Source organism: Tamandua tetradactyla, chromosome X (assembly GCF_023851605.1).
Source record: "Tamandua tetradactyla isolate mTamTet1 chromosome X, mTamTet1.pri, whole genome shotgun sequence".
Lineage (NCBI taxonomy): Eukaryota > Metazoa > Chordata > Mammalia > Pilosa > Myrmecophagidae > Tamandua > Tamandua tetradactyla.
Genome location: NC_135353.1, coordinates 137,235,453 through 137,256,336, shown reverse-complemented (window position 1 = coordinate 137,256,336; position 20,884 = coordinate 137,235,453). Strand labels below are relative to the sequence as shown.

General features: G+C 33.8%; 1 protein-coding gene across 2 annotated transcripts in view; it reads left to right on the top strand.

Annotated features, from left to right (window-relative positions):
- The window catches only part of CFAP47 (cilia and flagella associated protein 47), a 429,253-nt gene that overhangs the window by 330,132 nt on the left and 78,237 nt on the right, over nucleotides 1–20,884 (top strand). Inside the window, exons 52-55 of one of the 2 annotated variants that reach the window (XM_077144876.1) lie at nucleotides 4,265–4,440; nucleotides 6,078–6,185; nucleotides 12,908–13,019; nucleotides 16,476–16,580. In XM_077144876.1, the coding sequence (XP_077000991.1) occupies nucleotides 4,265–4,440; nucleotides 6,078–6,185; nucleotides 12,908–13,019; nucleotides 16,476–16,580 (501 nt within the window). The remainder of the gene's footprint in view (nucleotides 1–4,264; nucleotides 4,441–6,077; nucleotides 6,186–12,907; nucleotides 13,020–16,475; nucleotides 16,581–20,884) is intronic. The other variant, XM_077144877.1, reaches the window with a different exon arrangement.

The following is a 20,884-nucleotide window of genomic DNA, read 5'->3' as shown; positions in this document are numbered from 1 at the left end:
TTTCTTCAAATACCTGGAAATGAGAGTGTCCTAGCATTGAGAACAATCCTAGGTAACCACAGAAGTTGGAGAAATGGACACACTTCACTGGTTTGGAAAACAGTAATGGGATAAAAGCAACTGTTTTCAGATTGCACTCCCCCAAAATTTGTCCATTCAGTCAGTCCATTACCAAGTTAGAAATGAGCAAGGCAAATTTAGAGAATGATAATTCTACGAACAAAAATCGTCCAGGGTGACACTGAGGATGGCATGAGGACTGGGACAGTACATCCAGGTAGAGAGAATAACAAATGAACAATCACTGGGGCCACTGTGCTTGGTGGTAAGGGGCCCAGCAGGAAGAACCTCCAGATCTTTTAAGAAAGAAAAAAAGGCTTAGAGTTTGGATAGTAAAATCAGGATGAATTGTGGTCAGACGTGTTGACAAGGCCAGATCTTCTAGGGCTTAGAATGTCAAGGAGTGGTGGAGAATTTTATGCCATGTGTAATTACAAGCCACTAGAGGCTGTAGACAGGGAATGGCCTGATCTTATTTATGTTCTTAAACATCTGAAACTGTTTATTCTCTTCTAAGAAAATAATACATTTATAATATATTTAATTCCTTACAATATATTTGTTTTAAAATATATACATTTAATAAATAAAATAAATTTAAAAAATAAAATATATACAGGCATTCAAATTTCCTCTGAAAATGTCTATAACTTGCAAAATTCAGCATATCTATTTGTACACATTTTTAAAATAGTATTACAGTCTTTTTTGAGTATTTAAATTTTTCAGTCTTCTAAATTTCAACATCTTTTGAACATCCTTTGTATTTTGAAATTTCATATTCCACAAGGTTCAACAATCATGATTTTGTCATATTTTCAAAGAATTCTGCTAAACAAACAAATTATTTTACTTAGAATAGAAATTCATTTTGATGGCTAAGCTATTCTTTACATAAAGGCAGGGAACAAGATATTGGACACCTGACAAAGAAATATTCTCTGTCACCCAACCTAACAGAGTCCAAATGAAAATGAAAGACAGTTTCTGAGGTCATCATGTAGTTATTATTTTACTTGAGTTTCAAAACAATAAAATGAAAAGTCAGTCAAAACCAATTGATGTTTAATTCTAAACATAAATTAACATTTAAAGCCCACCCATCTATGTGGAAGAATGCTTCATTAGCAAGATAGATGTTAACCAAATCTTTCAAACTGTTATTTACATAAAGTATGTACAGAAATTCAACTGTCTTTGCTTTTCTTGTTGCACAAGAATCATTCATAATAAAATGGAGTGTGGGGAGGGCAAGATACCTTAAACAACAAGGCAATTAACGCAGATTCCAGATGGAATATTCTTTGTAAATTTTATTTTTCATATGATTTCTTCAATATTTTTGTGTTTCTGGAATAGATAGATAATGAAAGGGATATATGTGCAAAAATGAACATAAATTTTAGATCATCTCATAAAATGATGAGTGACAAAATGTCGTTCTCCTCAACTCACTTAATCTCTGAAATACTTGAATAAATATCTAAATTTATATCCTTACGCAATATTTATAGTTTGATTAATATGGTCTAAGTTATTTTTGAAATGAAAATATTTTGGCAGGTGAATATTTAAAATAGTAATTATTCATATGAATATTTTTAAATGTGTTTTCAAGGAATTTTTATATATTTAAACAGGAGAAAACCATATTCAAAGCATAATTAAAGTTAGAAATCATTTCTATAATATTCTAGTTAAATGTGTCATTTTTTACCATAACAGATATACATCACAGTTAATTGGAAGCTTAAAGCTTTCAGCTATAATGAAAACTTTCTTTCTAGTGAATCTATTGCTGATTTTGAAACTCCGATAAATTATATTCCAGGGATTCCTGAGAGTTGCAGTGCAAGCAGCTCTAATCAATCCATGATGGCTTTTGTCTGGAGCACTGCTCTTAAAGGATTTTTAGGTGACATCCAGAACAAATAGATAGTTTTAATGAAGTGACCAGTTAGTGATTACTTGTTGTGGATGTGGATAGGTGGAGTTGTGACAGTCCCATTAGCTGCCATTCCCATTTCCTGCTCTATAAGACTTTGCCAAAAGTAGAATGTTATAGTACTTTTGTAGCACTAAAGCATACTTCTGTTAGATAGGCTGTAATTCATTGAGAAAAGGTAGGTTTTAAGTAGTTTTGTTTTATCTGAGGTTCAAGATTCATATGTGATGATAAAACATAAATCAATGGTATATTCCAGTACTATATTGGAATTTAGACTCTTCAGGGTTTTTCAGTTTACAGCTCTCAACCCATGAATAGGACAAAACTAACATTTTTTAATGACATAGAATAGAATGAAAAAGAATAGAAAGTGTCAGAACATTGCATGTGTGAGGGTAGGTATTGTTGTGTGAAACTTTTGTTTCAACCATGTAGTGTAAAATGTCTGACTCTAGCTTGTGCTTAAAACATTTTGGAATTCAGTGGTTTTATTATCAGCGTTTTTCCTTTTGTGAAAAAGCTGTAGCATTCTCTTGAGCTGACACTGGTCGTCTCTGAAAAATATCTGAGTAATAGAACAGAAGAAATTATTAGGCCAAAATGTTGCATTTCAATTTTTTGTCTAAAGTCCTGGGCAAAATGTATAGGCCAATATATGATTGATGATATTTGTTTTCTTGGTGTATTCTTTTGCTTTAGTTGTTGATTTGTTTAACTCTTGGAAATTTCCTAGGAGGCTGAGTCCTGTAAGAATGTTATAAAATATGGCAATTTGCCTAGGTAATTAGTAAGCTCCATTTACTATAACAAAATGCCATTATCCAGTTTCATATTTTATAGTTTTATTTCTCCTTTATAATCTTGAGGATTGGACATTTTACTCGGATAATGCCCATTTATTTTTAAGTAAATGTTCATTTATTTAAATACTAATTTTTTTTTAAGAATCCATGCCTCTGATTTCTCCTGGAACTATGCCACTTTCTATTGCATTTAAAATTAAAACTGATTTCTAATAAATTATATTTGTTTAATCTAATAAATTTGTGTATATACTTGATTTCCATCTTTCATTTCCGGATGTTGTTCACTGCTTTAAATGCTATCTACATTCCCCTAAAATGTACCATTTGGCCACTCATTTATTTAGCTGGAGAATCAGGTAAATGTTCTATGAGCCCCCTCTGAAACACCAACAAAGCTGTAATGTAGATCCTGAAGATATGTTTTGTGAATACTTCTCTCCCCATCACCACTTCTTTCCACCAGTTTATCATCAACATTTTTGTCACCTTTTTAAATTTGATTTGAAAAATGTCAAAATAGCTCTAAAGCTCTAAAGCATATGCATTGCCGAGCGTTGATGTATGCCTTAAATGTCCGCCATTCTTCATTTCTGTATGTTAAGTCATTATGGAAAACTTGTCCTTATTAAAACTGAAGTGCAGGTCCTTCAAGGAATGGCCCTTTGCTGTTGTTTAGATCATGACTCTGATGGGACAAAATATAAGTCATTAACCCGATGGGTCAGGGTGAACATCAGAAAATCCGTTGTCACTTACAGTGTGACTTCCAGGACTATGATTAGCTTGGATATCAAGGCAGGAGAAACCAGAGCAGAAGGAAGGAATCTGAACAGAAGATGCTTACATCATCAGCATAATTTCACATCTTTGTCCAGGTTGTGTCTGCTATTTGAGGTTAACATACAGTGCTATTTAAAGTGGGGTTTTTTGCTCAGTCACAGCAGCAGCAGAGTCATGTGGGAATTTTTTTGGAAATATAAATTTTCGAGCCCTATTCTGGAACCACCAAATCAGAATTTGTGGGGTATGGGCCAGAAACTTTTATTTGAACAACCCCTTCAGATGATTCTCATGCACGTTAAAGTTTGAGCACTATGACTCAATGCTGAAAATATGAACCTCATAGTAAAAATTGTACTGGAGAAAAATAAATTTTACATGTAATTTTTCAAAATTTCTTTACCATTTAGTTACATGGATTTCTTTGTAGTATTTGCTGTTTAAAAAAAAGTGTTACTGTTTAATAACATTAATCAAGGAAAATATACCAGACTAATCAAGGAAATTACATAAGAGATTGAAAGCTGGTGAGATGCATTCAAAAGTGAATGGAGAAAGTAAATAGAATAAATTGGCTTATATTATATAACAATTTTCTTTACATTTCCTTCCTAGAACAACAACTCTGTGCTAACACAGAGTTGCTTATGTATTTGTTCTGTCATTCTAGGAGACCGCCTGCATTGATATACCTCTTTCTAATCCAAAATACAGAAGTATTCACTTCGATGTGCAGTTAACAGATGCTGCCCTTAAGGGACTCACTGAATTTATACTGAATCCACTAGAATGTGTCAACTATGTTGTACAGTATTCTCCAGCAACTGCAGGCTGTAGAGATGAAAGGTATAGTTTGAATCTGATATGTATGCTTTATTGTAGCCCTTGGATGTTAAGATGTTAAATTATTACTATTTCTTTGCATGATATAATCATTGAAATTGCATTTGCTCTTTGTTTTAGCTTTGTCAAATCTCATTCCTTGATAAAATGTTCTAGTATAGAATTAACTTTTTAGTGTGGAAAAATCATTTATTTCAATGTCACATAATTACTTTATACCCTCTCTTTTTCACTTTTCATAGCCCATATCTTTCCAGGTGCAAAAAATGTACCAAATGAAAATGATTCCATGAGGACTAGGGATTAAACTTTCAATTTCCTTGATAAAAATTAACTGTATTTTGTATTTTCCATTAAATAGAAATCATTCATTTGGAGAACATAGAAAAAATTAAGTATGTTATACCATGCTGATAACACATATGAATGTGAGTGTATGCATATATATATAAATTTTTAAGTATGTATGGGTATATATATATATATGAGTGTGTCTGTGTGTGTATATACAGCGGGGTGCTTGCCCATATATATTAGCAGTGTAATGACATGTTCACATAGCATGATAATTGTGAAAACCTTTCCTTGCACGATATGTACATATATAGCACACACAACACATATCTTCTATGTTTATGATTAAGTCAAGTAGTTTAGTAAACTGATCCAGTTTGTTTCAACAGAAATATCTAATTTACTTATTATACTTTTAAATATAATAATTGACTGGGTGTATACAATGAATTCCTATATTTATACTCCTTGAAAATACCCTCTGCTAGTTTATATGCTCTTACAGAGTAAGGAAGGATAGTTCTTATTGGTGCCCCTAGCACAGCATCCTCTACTAGGGACCAATAGATATGTGAGCTGGTCTCATTTCCCTAGTATGATTGCTCATTCTTGGTGACCAAAAAAAATGAATCTTGAATTTTCTTTGTCAGCATACATTAAAGGACATAATCTTGACTAGCTCCTATTGACAGGTTACTCTGTTATCATCATTGGGCCATGCATCTTACATGAATAAACACATAAAATTCTCACAGCAACACTAAGAGGTAAGGATGATCCTTCCCATTTTATAATGATGAAATTGAACTTCAAGGAATTTGAGTCACTTGTCCAAGGTTGCACAAATCGAAAGTGACCAAGCCAGGATACCAACCCCATGGTACTTTTGACTGCCACGGGTCCTGCCTCCCCCAGAGCTGAAGCACATGCTGATTATAAATGGAGCCCTCCAGAGCTGTGCGTCACTTGAGAGCTTTAACATAAAGATATACAGGCATTCAGTGTCACAAACTAAATTTGATTTAACCACAGTTCGATATCAGGACTTTTTCTGTTATGGCTTCTGCAAGGTATTTAAATGTCTTATGTTTAAGCATTTTCTAATGACTCAAGAGCATTAAACAGATATTTATGACAATGTCACTTTTTCCTGGGTGTGAAATGATGAAGTGATTTTATTACAAAATGAGAAATTTAAAAATATATCCACAATGCGAGTAGAATGTGTCATCAAGCAATTGCTTAATGTATTTGAAACCACCATTTCTACCAATTTGAGATATTTTTGTGCCACATATTACACAGACTAAAAACACTGATAATATTTTGTGTATTCTCTCTACCAGCATTATTTTTCAGCCCGAAATGGCTCTTGAGTTTTGGTATTTACTGAGATTGACCGTTGAGGTACCGAAACCAACCATAATGCCAGAAGTACAATGTAAGCTTGGAGAGTAAGTTGTATTTCATACATAAAATTATTGCATGGAAGGAAAATTTTAATCTAATTCACTAAATATTTCTGATAAGATATTAATATGTATATTTTAAATATTTTTTTCTTTACCAGGTAGATTTGATAGGTAAACTATCCTGTGGAAAACTTGGTTAAAACAGTTCCTTCTAGATATAACCTTTCATATTTACTCATTTAGATGGTTAGATTCCTGATACATGTCTGGCACCAGATTTGGTGCTGATAAGTAGGAGAAAACAAATCATAATTCTTGCCTCTGAAGAGTATATGCTCTAATGGGAAAATCAGTACCTTTTCATTAATTTTTCTCCCTTAACACATCACGAGTATTAAATTCTCCCAGTGATAGAACCTGAACCAAAATTTGTCTACAAATAGTTTACTAAGGAAGTAACCCCAGAGAAATTAGTAAGGAAATAGGGGAAGCAGTGAAAGAAAAGGGAAGAAGCGAAACAAGGATGTGATTGCATGTACAGACCTAAACTTTGCCTGATTCTGCAGGGAGCACCGGAGCAAAAATTATACCTCAGGGTTTGCTCTGCCTAGAAACAAAGGGACTGGGATTTTGAACTCCAACACTAGTCACTATAACCTGCTTTGGGATGGGGCATAAACTCCCAGGCATTTTGCTCTCTGGAGAGATGAGAATGATCTAGCACCCCAGGGCAATCATTTGAAGGTGACAGACGGAAGAAGTTAATAGCCAGCAGGCAGAAATTGGGAGCTGGAGGCAGAGAGTAAAAATCTCAGGGAAATGGAAGGGGTGTCATTCGGTGTCTGATACAAAAAGCAAGTGACAATCATTTTTAGTTTTATATGATTTTTAATGTTTTAAAAATATTAATAAGTGAAAACAAGATTATATATATTAATATACTTACAAGGTTACATTAGTAGTAAATATAACAGTTATACAGGAATTTTTATTCAACGATAATACAATGTTCATAATTTTTCTCATTCTACTAAAACGTGCTAGCCTTTTCAGTTTCTTTTATTTTTTTTAAATTTTTCAACATAATTTCTGAAACTTAATTTTTGTGGGGTACAAGGGTTGTTCAGAGGTAGAATTCTCGTGTGCCATGCAGGAGACGCGGGTTCGATTGCCACCCCATGCACTTCCCCCACTCCAAAACAAGCAAATAAACAAACAAAAACCCAAACAAACAAAAATTCAACAAATGGTGCTGCAATAGCAGGATAATCACATGGAAAGAAAATGAAATGTGACCCCCAACATACAGCATACAAAAAAAATTTTTTTGGTCTATGTAATACTTGTGTACACTATAAAACTCATATAGTACTATAAAGTGCTTAATAGTAACTTTTTTTTTTAATCAGCCTTATCTTGGATCCTCTTCCTCTTGAAAATTTATAAGATTTTTAACTGTGCTCAGTGTTCTGAAAAGACTTTAAAATTTGTCTTTGTGTACTCTGTTTTCATAATTTTTCTGAGTAGTTCGACATTTGTGACTTTCAGTTTCCAGAAATCTTTAATTATACTGACTTTCTATTTTCTCTCTTGTTACAATATCTTTTATATATGTATATGAATATATATGTATATGAACACTTAGGGACTGACTTTATAATGTTCTTTTATTCTTTCTTTTTGCATTCACGGAGATTTACTCAATTTTATCTTCCTATCCTCCTTCAAGTCAGCTATCAGTGTACAAGATTTTTTTTTTAATTGGGAGGAAGTTTTTTGTGTGTGTGATATATGTTATATATTCTACCACATAATCACCCAAAGTGTACAATCAGTGTTCACAATATCATCATACAGCTGTGCATTATCATCACAATCGACTTTTTTTTCTTTTTTGTGAAAAATAACATATATACAAAAAGGCAATAAATTTCAAAGCACGTCGCAGCAATGAGTTGTAGAACATATTTCAGAGTTTCAGATGGGTTGCAATTCCACCATTTTAGGTTGTTACTTGTAGCTGCTCTAAGATACTGGAGACCAAAAGGAATATCAATATAGGAATCAGCACTCATATTCATTTGTTAAACCCTACCTTCTCTGTATAACTTCACCATCACCTTTGATCTTTCTCCACTCTTTAGGGGTATTTGGGCTATGCCCATTCTAACTTTTTCATGTTGGAAGAGGCTGTTGATAATATGGGGTAGGGAGATGGAACTAGCTGTTGTTCTGGAGAGTCGGGGCCCTCTGCATTTCAGGACGTACGTGGTCCAGGGACCCATCTGCAGGTTGCAGGTCTCTGAAAAGTTTCCCTAGTGCATGGAATCGTATATAACACCAAAGGTGTTCTTTAGTATTGGCAGGAATGGTGTTTGGTAACATACGAGACCATTTCGTTGTTGTTATTTGGATGTTTCTTTTGATAGGTAGCTATAGAGATAGATGATAGATAGATAGATAGATAGATAGATAGATAGATAGATAGATAGATAGAAATACATTACATTTACATAAATACATAAATAAATTATAAATGTATATATAAATATAACATTCTTTGCTTATTTCATGTTTACAGTATTGCCTGTCATATCCCTTACGGAAGTAAAGACTATTCTAAAAGACTATGATCTTTGTCCTTTTACATATGTTTTGGCTCCTTTCTTTCCTATTTGAAAGTTTCTTAAATGTTTGCTTCTCTTATATTTAAGTGTGCAAATCTAAAATTATAATCGAGTATTATGATGCCATAGATTAGCCTTATTGACCCATTAATGTTCTTCTACGTGCAGTTCCTCATTTATTTTCATTGTTGTAAAAACTGTTCCATTCTATTGTTAATACACTTTTAAGTTGTTTCTAGGTTTAGGATATTATGAAAAATGAAGTTTATAACATTTTTAGCATCTACGTCTTATACTGCACATTTGGGTTTATTTCTATTGAGTATAAACTTAAGACTGCAACAGCTGTTATATATGGTAAGCATTTGTTCAAATTTAGTGGATAATAACAGCGATCTAAATTGGTTGTACCTATTTACACTACCACTGGACGTGTACATAGAATACTTGCTTCTTGTCTTCAAGAACGTGAATGTTGTAAGACTTTAATTTAGCCATTCTTTGATGTTTGAGATGTAGTTTCACATTGTGTTTTTATTTTATATTTCCCTGATGATTAATAAGTTTGAGTGCCTTGTCGTATGATCCATTTTCTTATTATTGTTTGAAATGACTGCTCATGTTTCTTGACAATTTATCTATTGGTTTGTCTGATGTTCCTTTTTTATTTGTAGGTTTTGATATATTTTGCTTAAAAATCTTTACAGATTATAGAATTTGCAAATATGTTTTTTATGCTAGGGAGTACATTTTCAGTTTCTTGATGGGATCTTTTAATAAAAATAAATCCTTAATTTTAATGGAGTTTAATGTATCTAACCTTTCGTTTAGTTGTTTTTCTATACTCCATGGTCATAAAGATCTTGTACGTTATTTGCTAGAAAAGGTATAGTTTTTACACGTCATATTTACATCTACAAGCTCTCTTGAATTGACATTTGAATGTGATATAAGAGAAAGATCATGCTTAAAGTTTTACTTTTCCCATTTGCACATTCAATTATTTGGCCCTATGTATTTAAAAAAACAATTTTTATCAATGATTTTGCAATATCATCTTTGTCAGAAATCAAATGCCTGTATATGTGTAACTTTGATTCTGAACTCTGTTCCATTTCATTGTTGTTTTTATGCATCCTAATTCTTCTGCCACTCATTATGATAAGTAGTTATGGTAAACTTCAATATCTTATAGAGTAAGCTCTCCATATTTGAATTTCTTATTCAAACCCATCTTGGCAATATGTAAGACTTTGCTTTTCAATTTGAATTTAAGAAACTACTTCCTAATTTTATCACGCAAATACATGCCAGTTGTGGCCTTAAATGTTTTTTTTTACTTGAACCACTATAAAAATGATTTGATTTTGTACCTTGGAAGACACATACGCACACACACACACAAGAAATGGAAATTTCATGAAACAAATTGTATTCCATATATGAGTGGTACACTTTGATATTATCTATTGCATACAATTTTATGACTATAATTTACTAAATTAATTTCACAATGCACAAATGGGTTACCCCCACACCCCATGAATCCACATATTGCACCACTTTCCCCTCGTCCCATACCCTTCCAAACACAGGCTTGACCAGTTCCCACCTATCCTCCCTGTTCATTAGCTCTAGAAGCAGTTGCCTTCTCTTTATTCCTATTACCACTGCCTTGACTCAGGCCCTCATTATCAGCTTTTACCTGGATTATTTTACTGTAATAATTATTATCTAGTCTCTGTTATAGAGACTAGATAATAATTATCTAGTCCTCTTCATTGTAGTGCATTTTCCAACCAGCTGCTTGGAGAATGATTTTTCATTCATTTTCAGTAGATATGTCTGAGTATGCCATTCTTCTGTTAAAAAAAACAAATGAAATCACTCAAGGCCACACTTTATTGCCTTCAAGAAAAAATGAAAGGCTTTTGGCTTGGGCCGTGAAGCCCTTCATATTCTGTCTCCCATATCACTGTTTAACCTCATTCTAGCCACAACTGGTAGATCAGATCCGTGCATTATTTATCTTCCCTAGCCCTGAGAAGAGAAAACTGGCTATACAGTAAGCCTCACCCAGTACTGATTTGAAACCATAGGCTTCTCAACTAAGTGAAATCACTTTGCATAATAATGAAATGAGACTGGTGGGTAAGGGCTTTAGTTTCTCCTCTGATTAACAGGAGAAAATATAACTTTTTGATTGTAACTGCATGTGGGTCCACTTGGAGAACACTCAGAGTTTTCTACAAATTGTCTTAGAAAATAAGTATAGATTGATGGTTGCTCATTATGCTTCTAACTTTTACAGTAGATTTTTTCAATTTCTTTGTAACACCAAGTACCAGGAAATCTGGTGGTAAAAGGACATGAAAATTAATGTACTAATAGGAAGAATACTCAAGATAATATGTATTGCCCGGAAAATCTTTTGTTTCAACTCCTTAGGGTTTAAATCCCTGAGAGCCTGTCAGAAAGTTTGAAACTTTTAGGAATTAGTTTTTAAAGCACTAAAGAAATATGCTTAACTTTGCAATGTATGTTTTTGTCAACTGAAACCTATTTTGATTTTATTTTTAATGTGACAATTGAGCTTTGATGCTTAAGAGAGGGAGAGAATATCAAAAAGCAATATGCAAAATCACAGGTATCTAAAAAACTTACTTGACTAAAACAAACCTGACTCAGCCTGAGATTTAAACACTGATATATTTGAAAAAGTCAATTTCACAGATGTGCATACAATTTTAGAGAGGTGATCAAATTGAATTTAGTTAAATCATGACCAACTTTGTTTTCTTCCTTTTACACTTATCAGTAGAAATAAAGGTGAACCAAATGTCATCCTAGTAAACAGAAACAAGGGAATGGATGTGATGTATTTTCTGCATTATTTACTCTCAAGGCATATAACTGCAGATTGATCTTTTTAGACATGCACAAGGATGTCATATATAAATACTTTTCAATTTCAATTAATTGAAAGCTGTTTTTGACAGTGATCCTGGCAAGAGAAAAATCTGAAACCTTGGCAGAGGGTGGGAAGAGTTGAAACATAAATTACTAAATGCAGTCAAAATCTACCATTGCTTCTCATCGATATTTGAACATTTTCCTTCATAGTAGCATATAAACCTTATTTGACGATATTTCATTCAGATTTTTCTGTGGTATCATCTATGATAAAATTTGGAATGTTGGTTTTCCACATAACATACCAAGCAGATACTTACCAAGAAAAGATGAGACCCCTATCATGATTTTTAATGTGTTTTATTTAGCACAATTAATAACATTTTGTTGTTTTCACGGAATTTTTCAGTAAAATATATATGTCCCTGTTGAGACAACAAATTCATGATTTTTAGAGAGTTGTTAAATTTGTAAACCAGAATCACAACACTGATATAAAGTGTTCTTTTTACTCTATGGTGAATCATTATATACATATATTCTGTATAATAATCAGGAAAATGACCTTTTTAGAGGGCCATAATATTGCAAAAAATTATAACATATGTGCAGTGATAATTCCATTATTTTTATTATTGGTTTAGCACCTAATTACATTTATCTTGATCTTTTTTAGTTGTGTGCAAAAGATAGTAAAAAGAAAGAGAAGCAAAATATCATATTGATAATATTAATGTATTATGATGTTATATGGAATGATAATACAGGATGACAATTTGGATATTGTAAATCAAACATAGACAGATATTATACATTATGGCTGATGGAAAATTATGTATGCTCTCTTCACTATTCTTTATGTTGAGCGTAAATACCATCCACAATTTTGGCATTTACTCATCTTTACTTTGGATCTTAATGTTATAGAAGGAAACTGTAGGTTTATTACTCTTTATTATTTCTAGACTGTTAGCTTTAGAGGCTGGATATAGCAGTTATGAAATAATGGAGAAATGCTCCAAAACAGGTAATGTTTTCCATGTCCAACATGGAATAAGATTTTATCTCAAAGACAGAGAATCAGAGATTATTTAATTTAGAAAATGTCACCAGTTTATGTATGATTATTCTTGTTTTGAACCTCACAAAAGTCAAGTTTATAGAATTTTCACTGAGCTAGTTTATAAATACCAATAACTTAACTAGCTTTGTTTTTTCTCCCAGATATACCACTCAGACCATTTCCTTGTTTAATCCTACACATGAAACCTTAGAATTGCAAGCAACAAACAATAATCCTGGAAATTTTGTCCTTGATATTGACGGAAAATCACCAGTAAGTACATTCAGAAATTGAAGTAATTTGCCTCTACTAGAATATTAAACAATTCTGGAGTATTATCATTTGAATTATTTATAAATTTACAGGTTCCTAGAAGTTAGAAATAGAATGTTTTTTCTCTTATATACATCCCCCTCCAAATTTTAATTTATTAGAAAATAATATTATGTTCATATATATTTTTGAAAGTATATATGCCACAGTTATGCTCATTATTGTTGAGTTCTAAATAAATTTAATATGTTTTATTTCTGACCATTTTAGGAATCAATTTGCAATACTTTCCTAGTAATACAATTTTTTTCTTTTTTTAAATGGGCAGGCACCGGGAAGCCAATCCGAGTCTCCAGCATGGCAGACGAGAACTCTGCCACTGCACGACCATTGCCTGCCCCCTAGTAATATAATTTTCACTCAATAGTCATTATGTGTCCTGCATCCCAAGACACCAGTTCTTTTCTAGCCCTTTCTGAACTCCTGGCCAAGACCACACGTACACCCACACGCAAACACCCACACCCAAACACTTCCAGGCAACTCTGGTTCCTCTCCTTCCTCTGCCCCATTTTCTCATTCCTAGACCCCTAGCTTAGACCAAGGCCAATCAGTGGACTTCCATAACTTTTTTCCTTCTTGCAAGTTATAAAACAAGATCCTAAGCTTAATATGTGTATGTTTCCTAAACATACAATATCACTCATTAGCAGAGAATGCTCAAAAGCACATACTCTAGGGTAAACTTCAGAATGATAATTGCAACAGATAATTTTCATCAGAGGATCTCAGAGTAAATCAGGAAGCCCTAAAATATAGTATTTAAATAAAAGCTTTTATTATTTTCCATTTAATTATATTTAACAAATCAATAATGTCATTTCTTTATTTATATCTCCTTGGCACCTGTTTCTTTTCAATCACCGATTGCCAATTAATAATATCATGATATGAAATTGGTTTTCAATAACTATAAATATGTTAAATTTGCAATCACTAAGTATTATAACCCTAAAATTAGTGTATATAGCTTAGTCTTAGAAAAATTACGTTAAATGATCACATATGCCGGAATCTCTTAACACTATATTTTCTAAAAATTATATGGAATCTGATGTTCAGCATATGGTTCACTTAAAATTGAAGTTCCTCATTAAAAAGTTTTACATCCATATCCTTTACATCAATACTTGTAGAGAAGAGTCTAAACTGTGGTCTAAGCAGAAGCAAATGCAATATATTGCAGACGACACCTTACATTAGATAATTGAGAATATGAACTCTGCTTTAAGATTTCACCCATGGCTTTCTGATTCGTTCATTCTTTTATTCATTCATCAAACAGTATTGTGCACCTGATACATGCAGTGTACCTTAATATTAGATAAGCTCTAAAAAAATTATAGATGAGAAAATACAGTTATGTTTTATAGAACTAGAAATACATTGACATTAATGGCATTGGTAACAAGTAGAGAGATATATTTATACTTACATTTATACTTACTTTAACTTCACTCTTGGCTTTCCTTGCATAGAATTCGTACTTTTTACATAAATAAGGATTTCAAAATATTGATGATTACCCATAAATGCTTCAATAAGTAAGCACAGATGTTTCATCAAGAAAAATCATGATATGAACCTTGCTTTCCTCCAACTATTTATTATGAAAATGTTCAAACCGATTTGAAAATCGAAAAAGTAATACAATGAGCAACTTTATACCCTCCACCTAGGTCCATGAATTATTAACTATTTGCCAAATTTTTCTCCGTCTCTTTTCTTCTTTCTTACATTTCTAATTGTCCAATTTGAAAGTAAGTTGTAAGCACCATGCCATTTCAACACTAAATCAAAAGGTTATATTTCTTAAGACCATATCAATCTCCTACAACATCCAATATCCAGTCCATTTTTGTTTACTCACCTGTCACACAATATTTTTCCCTTTTGAATGAGGACCATTTAAGCTCACACATTGGAATTGGCTATGATGATAACACTTGCTATTAGTGAAGTGATTTGAAAGTTCAAAAATGTCCTACATTTAGCATATTTAATATGTCTCCTGTCTCAATTTACTGCATTTAAATTCCCACTAATGGTGTTTACCTTTCCTCCCTTGAAACCACCGGGAAAAACATTTTCCAGTGAGTTTCCGTGATTTTTTTCTGCAGAAAGATTTTTGACTATGTTGCTGCTTGACTATCTACACAATACTAGTTAACAGTCATAACAGGCTTCTTGACATATATTTATGGAAGAGGAACTTGAGACCAGAAAAAGCTAAAATATTTAAACCACGTGACATATGAGTGATAGAACTAGAATTAAAAATCCAAGCTCATGTAATATTTTATGGTCTTTCCTATGAAATAGATGGCTTCCCACATTTACATATATACAAAAATGTATAAATATATATATAAAGAGAGAGAAAACCAAATTTTTCCATATTTGCTGTGTTGAAAGAATAAATAAAGTGAAAATTTTTCTTATTTACTTTTTTCCTACGACTGATATTGAAATTACTTTACACTCCTGAAAAGTATAACTGATAACCGTGAAATACTCAGTGTTACAGGAAGAGCCAGCAAATAAAAATATTTGTGATAGATAAACCACACGTATATAATAAAGAGGTGAACTTGTTATGAGTGAAAATTAAGTTTACATTTGTATTTCATGACCATAACCAAGGTTTATTAAGCACCAAGTACTACATTTTACAAGAATCGAATGACTGTTAAATTGAAATTTTATTTCTGCAAAGTTTATCTGGAAAAGTACATCAGTGAACATAATCGATTGGCATACTTTTCAGACATATCACTCATTCCATAAGTGTTGCTATAAAATATTATATCATTCCAATTGTAACATTTTGATTATGTTAATACTCAAGCTCCCATTTTATTATGGTGGAGATGCTGTCTTCTTTTACAATCGCTTAAGAGGTATTTCAAACTAACACCTCAAAGACTCAGTTATTCCAAAAGATCACATTCACACCCTGAGTGAAGAGGAGAATGAGGGAAACTGCATGGAATACTAAAGAAGTGTGTCATCCATCTATGATTAGAACCGGTTCTTTTTCTTTTTTAACTTTACCAAGCCTACAATTTAGTTTCCCCAGAGATTGATATGTACCATATGACAGACAATAAGCTGTTGGCTTTGAAATGAAAGGTATATTTCTATTAATTGGGGTTTTAACTTTGTGTGGTCAGTGTCTGGGGAAGAAGGTATCATAAGCACCACTAAGCACTTTCTACTCTGGGCTGCTTTACCAATATTGGCTTAGAAACCATGCTGAGAATGCAGAATTGCACAAGGCAAAACATTAATCACAGGAACTTCAGTCCTGCCTCTACCCAGCATACAAAGATGCTGACTCAAACAAAAGGTATTCATTTTTGTTTCTCTTTTGCTTTTTTTTTTGAATTTGCACAGTTGATATTACTTCCTCACTACACCATAGAGGTATCTGTTCACTTTTATCCTTCTGCACTTGGGAGGGCCAGTCATCAGGCTTCAATCAGCTTCCACTGTGCTCAGGTATGATAATGTTTTCTTGGACTCAGTAAAATTAAGTTTCAAAATCAACAAATGTTCAAATCCTGAGATTGTTTGAATCAGGGAGACTCTACAACCAAATTTAAAAGACAGATATTTTAGTATGAATGCCTAATCTCTGGCATATATGATAATCTTCTGATTTAGGTTTTATCACCCAATTTTTCATGAATCTAATTATGAAAATGTAGATAGAGTGATATTTTTTGCTACTTTTTTTTCATTCCTTGTCTTCTAGACAGTATGTCTGAACAATGACAATTATACAAAGAGTTGATCCTGTTTGTTTGTTTGTTTTTTCCAAACACTTCTGTGATTGTTAAGTTTATGTGTCAACTTGGCTAGATTATGGTACAGTTGTTTGGTCAAGCAAGTACAGGCCTGATTATTACTGTTAGGGTATTTTGTGGATTTACATCATTAGTTGTTTATATCTATGGCTGATTTTATCTACAATAAACAAAGGCGAGTGCCTTCAGCAATGAGATGTCTCATCCAATCAGTTGAAGGCCTTAAAGGGAGAACTGTTTATTTCAGTAGTCATAAAGAGAAATGTCTATCTCTGCTCAGTCAGCCAGCTTTTCCTGGGGAATTCATTAAAACCTTCATCCGAGTTCCCAAATTGTGGCCCTCCTTACTGAATTCAGACTTGCCAATCCCCATGATGGTTTGAACCAATTCTTATAATCAATTGCATAATATTCACATACTTATATATCTTGCTGGTTCTGTTTCTTTGGAGAACCCTGATTAATGCAGGTTTTGGTAATAAAAGTGGGAGAGAAGGCAGGGTCCTCTTGGGGAAAGACCCTACTACGTCACTCAAAACTTATACAGCTACCCCTAAGGGAACCTACGACCTTTTACAAGGGTTATTGTGCATTGGGTAAAATAAATGATCAGAAATTTTTGATATTATTAAACACTGGCACTGAACTGATATTAATTCCAGGAGACCCAAAATGTCACCGCGGTCCACCAGTCAGAGTAGGGGTTGTGGAGGTCAGATGATCAATGGAACTTTAACTCAGATCCACATTACAGTGAATCCAGTGGGTGTCCAAACCTAGGATATGATTATTTTCCCAGTTCTGAAATGCATAATTGGAATAGACATGCTAAGTAATGGGTAGAATCCCCACGTTGGTTCTCTGACTCATAGAGTGAGAGCTGTTATGATAGGAAAAGCTAAGTGGAAGCAACAAGACCGACCTGTCCCTAGCTAGCAAAATAGTAAATCAAAAGCAATACCAGGATGTGACATGGTGGCTCAACAGGCAGAGTTCTCATGCTGGAGACCCGGGTTCAATTCCCGATGCCTGCCTATGCAAAAAAAAAAAAAAAAAAAAAGCAATACCAATGTCCTCCTTACTTCTGTATACTGATTTACCTTAGTCCTGAACTGATAGGCTTCATTCTTATCTCTAGTTGAAGTGTGATCTCTTTTTCAGTTTCTTTAACAGTTTTTGTATGTGGCAATGCTGACTTTCAGATCTGCAGACTCCTACCCTGAGTCTCAGGTGTCAGACAGGACCATATTGTCTGTATTTTAGAACTTCGCCTACAGTATGAGACCAAAGGAAGAAATGTTTATTTTGCCAAAACCTAAAATTTCTGTAGCACATACTCTAACTCAACCTGTCTGTGGAGATCATTTAAACAACCCAAACATGGAGCCCAAAATGGGAATGAGGGCTTATAATTCTGAATAACTTAATGTAATGCCAAAATACATCTCAGAGTATGTTGAGCAAATAATTAAAAAGTATTGGTAAAGTCTCTTAAGATAAGGGAGAAAAAGTATGAAACTATTAAGCTTTACCACAGCTTTACCTGATACTGAGGCTTGCTCTTGTGAAGTTTATTTATGTTGCAAAGAAGCTAAGCCTACCTATAGTTATGCCTAAGAGTTACTTCCAGAGGATCTCTTTCATCACTCTGATGTGGCATTTCTCCCTCTAGGCCCAATACTGCAAGTAAAATCATTTCCCTCCCTACTAGGTGGGATATGACATCCAGGGGTGAAAGTCTCCCTAGCAATGTGGAATATGAATCCCATGGATAAGCCTGGTCCTGGCATCATGGGCTCAATAATGCCTGCCTGATCAAATGGGTGAAAAGAATTGTAACAAAATAAGATATCGGTGGCTGAGAGAGTTCAAAAAGAGCTGAGTGGCTATTCTGGAGGCTACTCTTATGCAAGCTTCAGCTAAATATTGCTATTTACCATGGCTTACCAAACCCCAACCAAAACCATTCCTGCCAACCCTAAAGAACATCTAGGGCTCTATCTGAGATTCTACAAAAGTTCCACACGCTATTATTACTTTCAAGAAACCTAGAATGTCCAGATGCATTCCTAGGCCAGATAAGTCCTGAAAACCAGCCTCTCCAGAAAATCAAATAGTTCTTTCCCGACAACCCCGTCTAACATGAAAAAGTTAGAATGGGCATATTCCAAATACCCCTTAAGATTGGGATAAAGATCAAAAGTGACAGTGGAATTATAACAGAGTAGTTAGGATTTAACAAATGACTATGACTGCTGAATCATTATATTGATATTTCTTTTAGTCTCCAGTGTCTTGGAGCAGCTAGAAGGAAAAACCTAAAATTGTGGAACCATAACCCATACCAAACTCTGAAATCTGTCCTATAACTACTTATTACAATGTACTTCGAAATTTATTGCTTTTTTAATATATTTATATTTCACATTAATTTAAAAAAAAAAAAACAATACCAGATACCTGGAGAGGTTTCAGAGATTAGTGCCACCATCAAGGACTTGAAGGATGCATGGTGGAGATTTCCACCACATCCCCATTAAAGTGTCCTCTTTGGCCTATCCAGGAAGAAAAAAATGGATCTTGGAGGATGACAGTGGATTATTCTAAACTTAATCAGGTGGTTACTTCAATTGCAACTGTTATTCCAGTTGTGGTATCATTGCTTGAGCAAATCAACACATCCTCGTAGCTGATATATACAATTGCTGATCTTGTAAAATTATTTTTTTCTCAAAACCTGTTAGTAAAGACTTCCAAAAAAAGCTTGTTTTCAACTATAAACGCCAGAAATACAGCTTCACTGTCCCACCTCAAGGGTATATCAACTCTCCAGCCCAATGTCATAATTTATTCCTAAATTGCTTTGATTGCTTTTCCCTTCCATCAGACATCACACTGGTTGATTTTATTGAAGACATTAAGCTGATTGGACCTAGTGATCAAGAAGTAGCAACTCTTCTAGTTTTATCAGCAAGGCATTTATGTGTCATATGTTAGAAGATAAATAGGAAAAAAATCTGGGGCCTTCCACTTCAATGCAATTTCTAAGCATCTGGTGATGTGGGGCATGTCAAGATATTCCCCTCTAAGGTGAGGGATAAGCTGTTGCATTTGGCCTCACCTTCAATCAAAAAAAGCACAAAGTCTACTGGCCTCTTTGATATTAGAAGCAATATATTCCTCATTTGAATGTTTTACTCCAGCCCTTTTACCTAGTGACCCAAAAAGTTGCTAGTTTTGAGTGGGGACCAGAACAAAAGGAGGTTTTACGACAGATCCATGCTGCAGTGCAAGTTGTTCTGTTGCTTGGGCCATATGTTCCAGCAGATTCAATGGTATTGCTAGTTTCAGTGGCTAATAAAGTTGCTGTTTGGAGCCTTTTGCAGGCCCCTAAAGGACAATCAAGCATAAACCTTTAGAATTATGGAGGAAAGCCCTGCCATCCATCCTCTGCATATAACTACTCTCCTTTTAAGAAAAAGCTTTTGTCCTGCTACTGGACCTTAGAAGAGACTGGACCATGAGCCACCAAGTTACCATGACTTAAGATGCCTATCATAAACTTGTGCATGCGCAGCAGCACTCCATTTTTAAATGGAAGTGATACATATGAAATTGGGTTTAAGTAGACCCTGAAGGCACAAGTAAGTTACATTAATAAGTGGCCCAAATGCCCATTGTCCCAAATCCTGCCACATTACCTTCTCTTTCCCAGCTCACAGCTATGTGGCTTCTTGAGGAGTTTACCTTTGATTAGTTGACTGCGAAAGACAAAACTTTGGCCTAGTTTATGGAATTTATGTGTGATATACAGATATCACCTGAAAGTGGACAGACAGCTACAGTACTACAATCCATTTCTGTGACATCCCTGAAAGACCGTGGTGAAGGAAAATCCTGCCAGTGGGCAGAATTTGTTGTTCATTTTGCTTGGAAGGAGAAATAGCTGGAGGTGCATTTGTACATGGATTCATGGGCTGTTGCCAATGGTTTGGC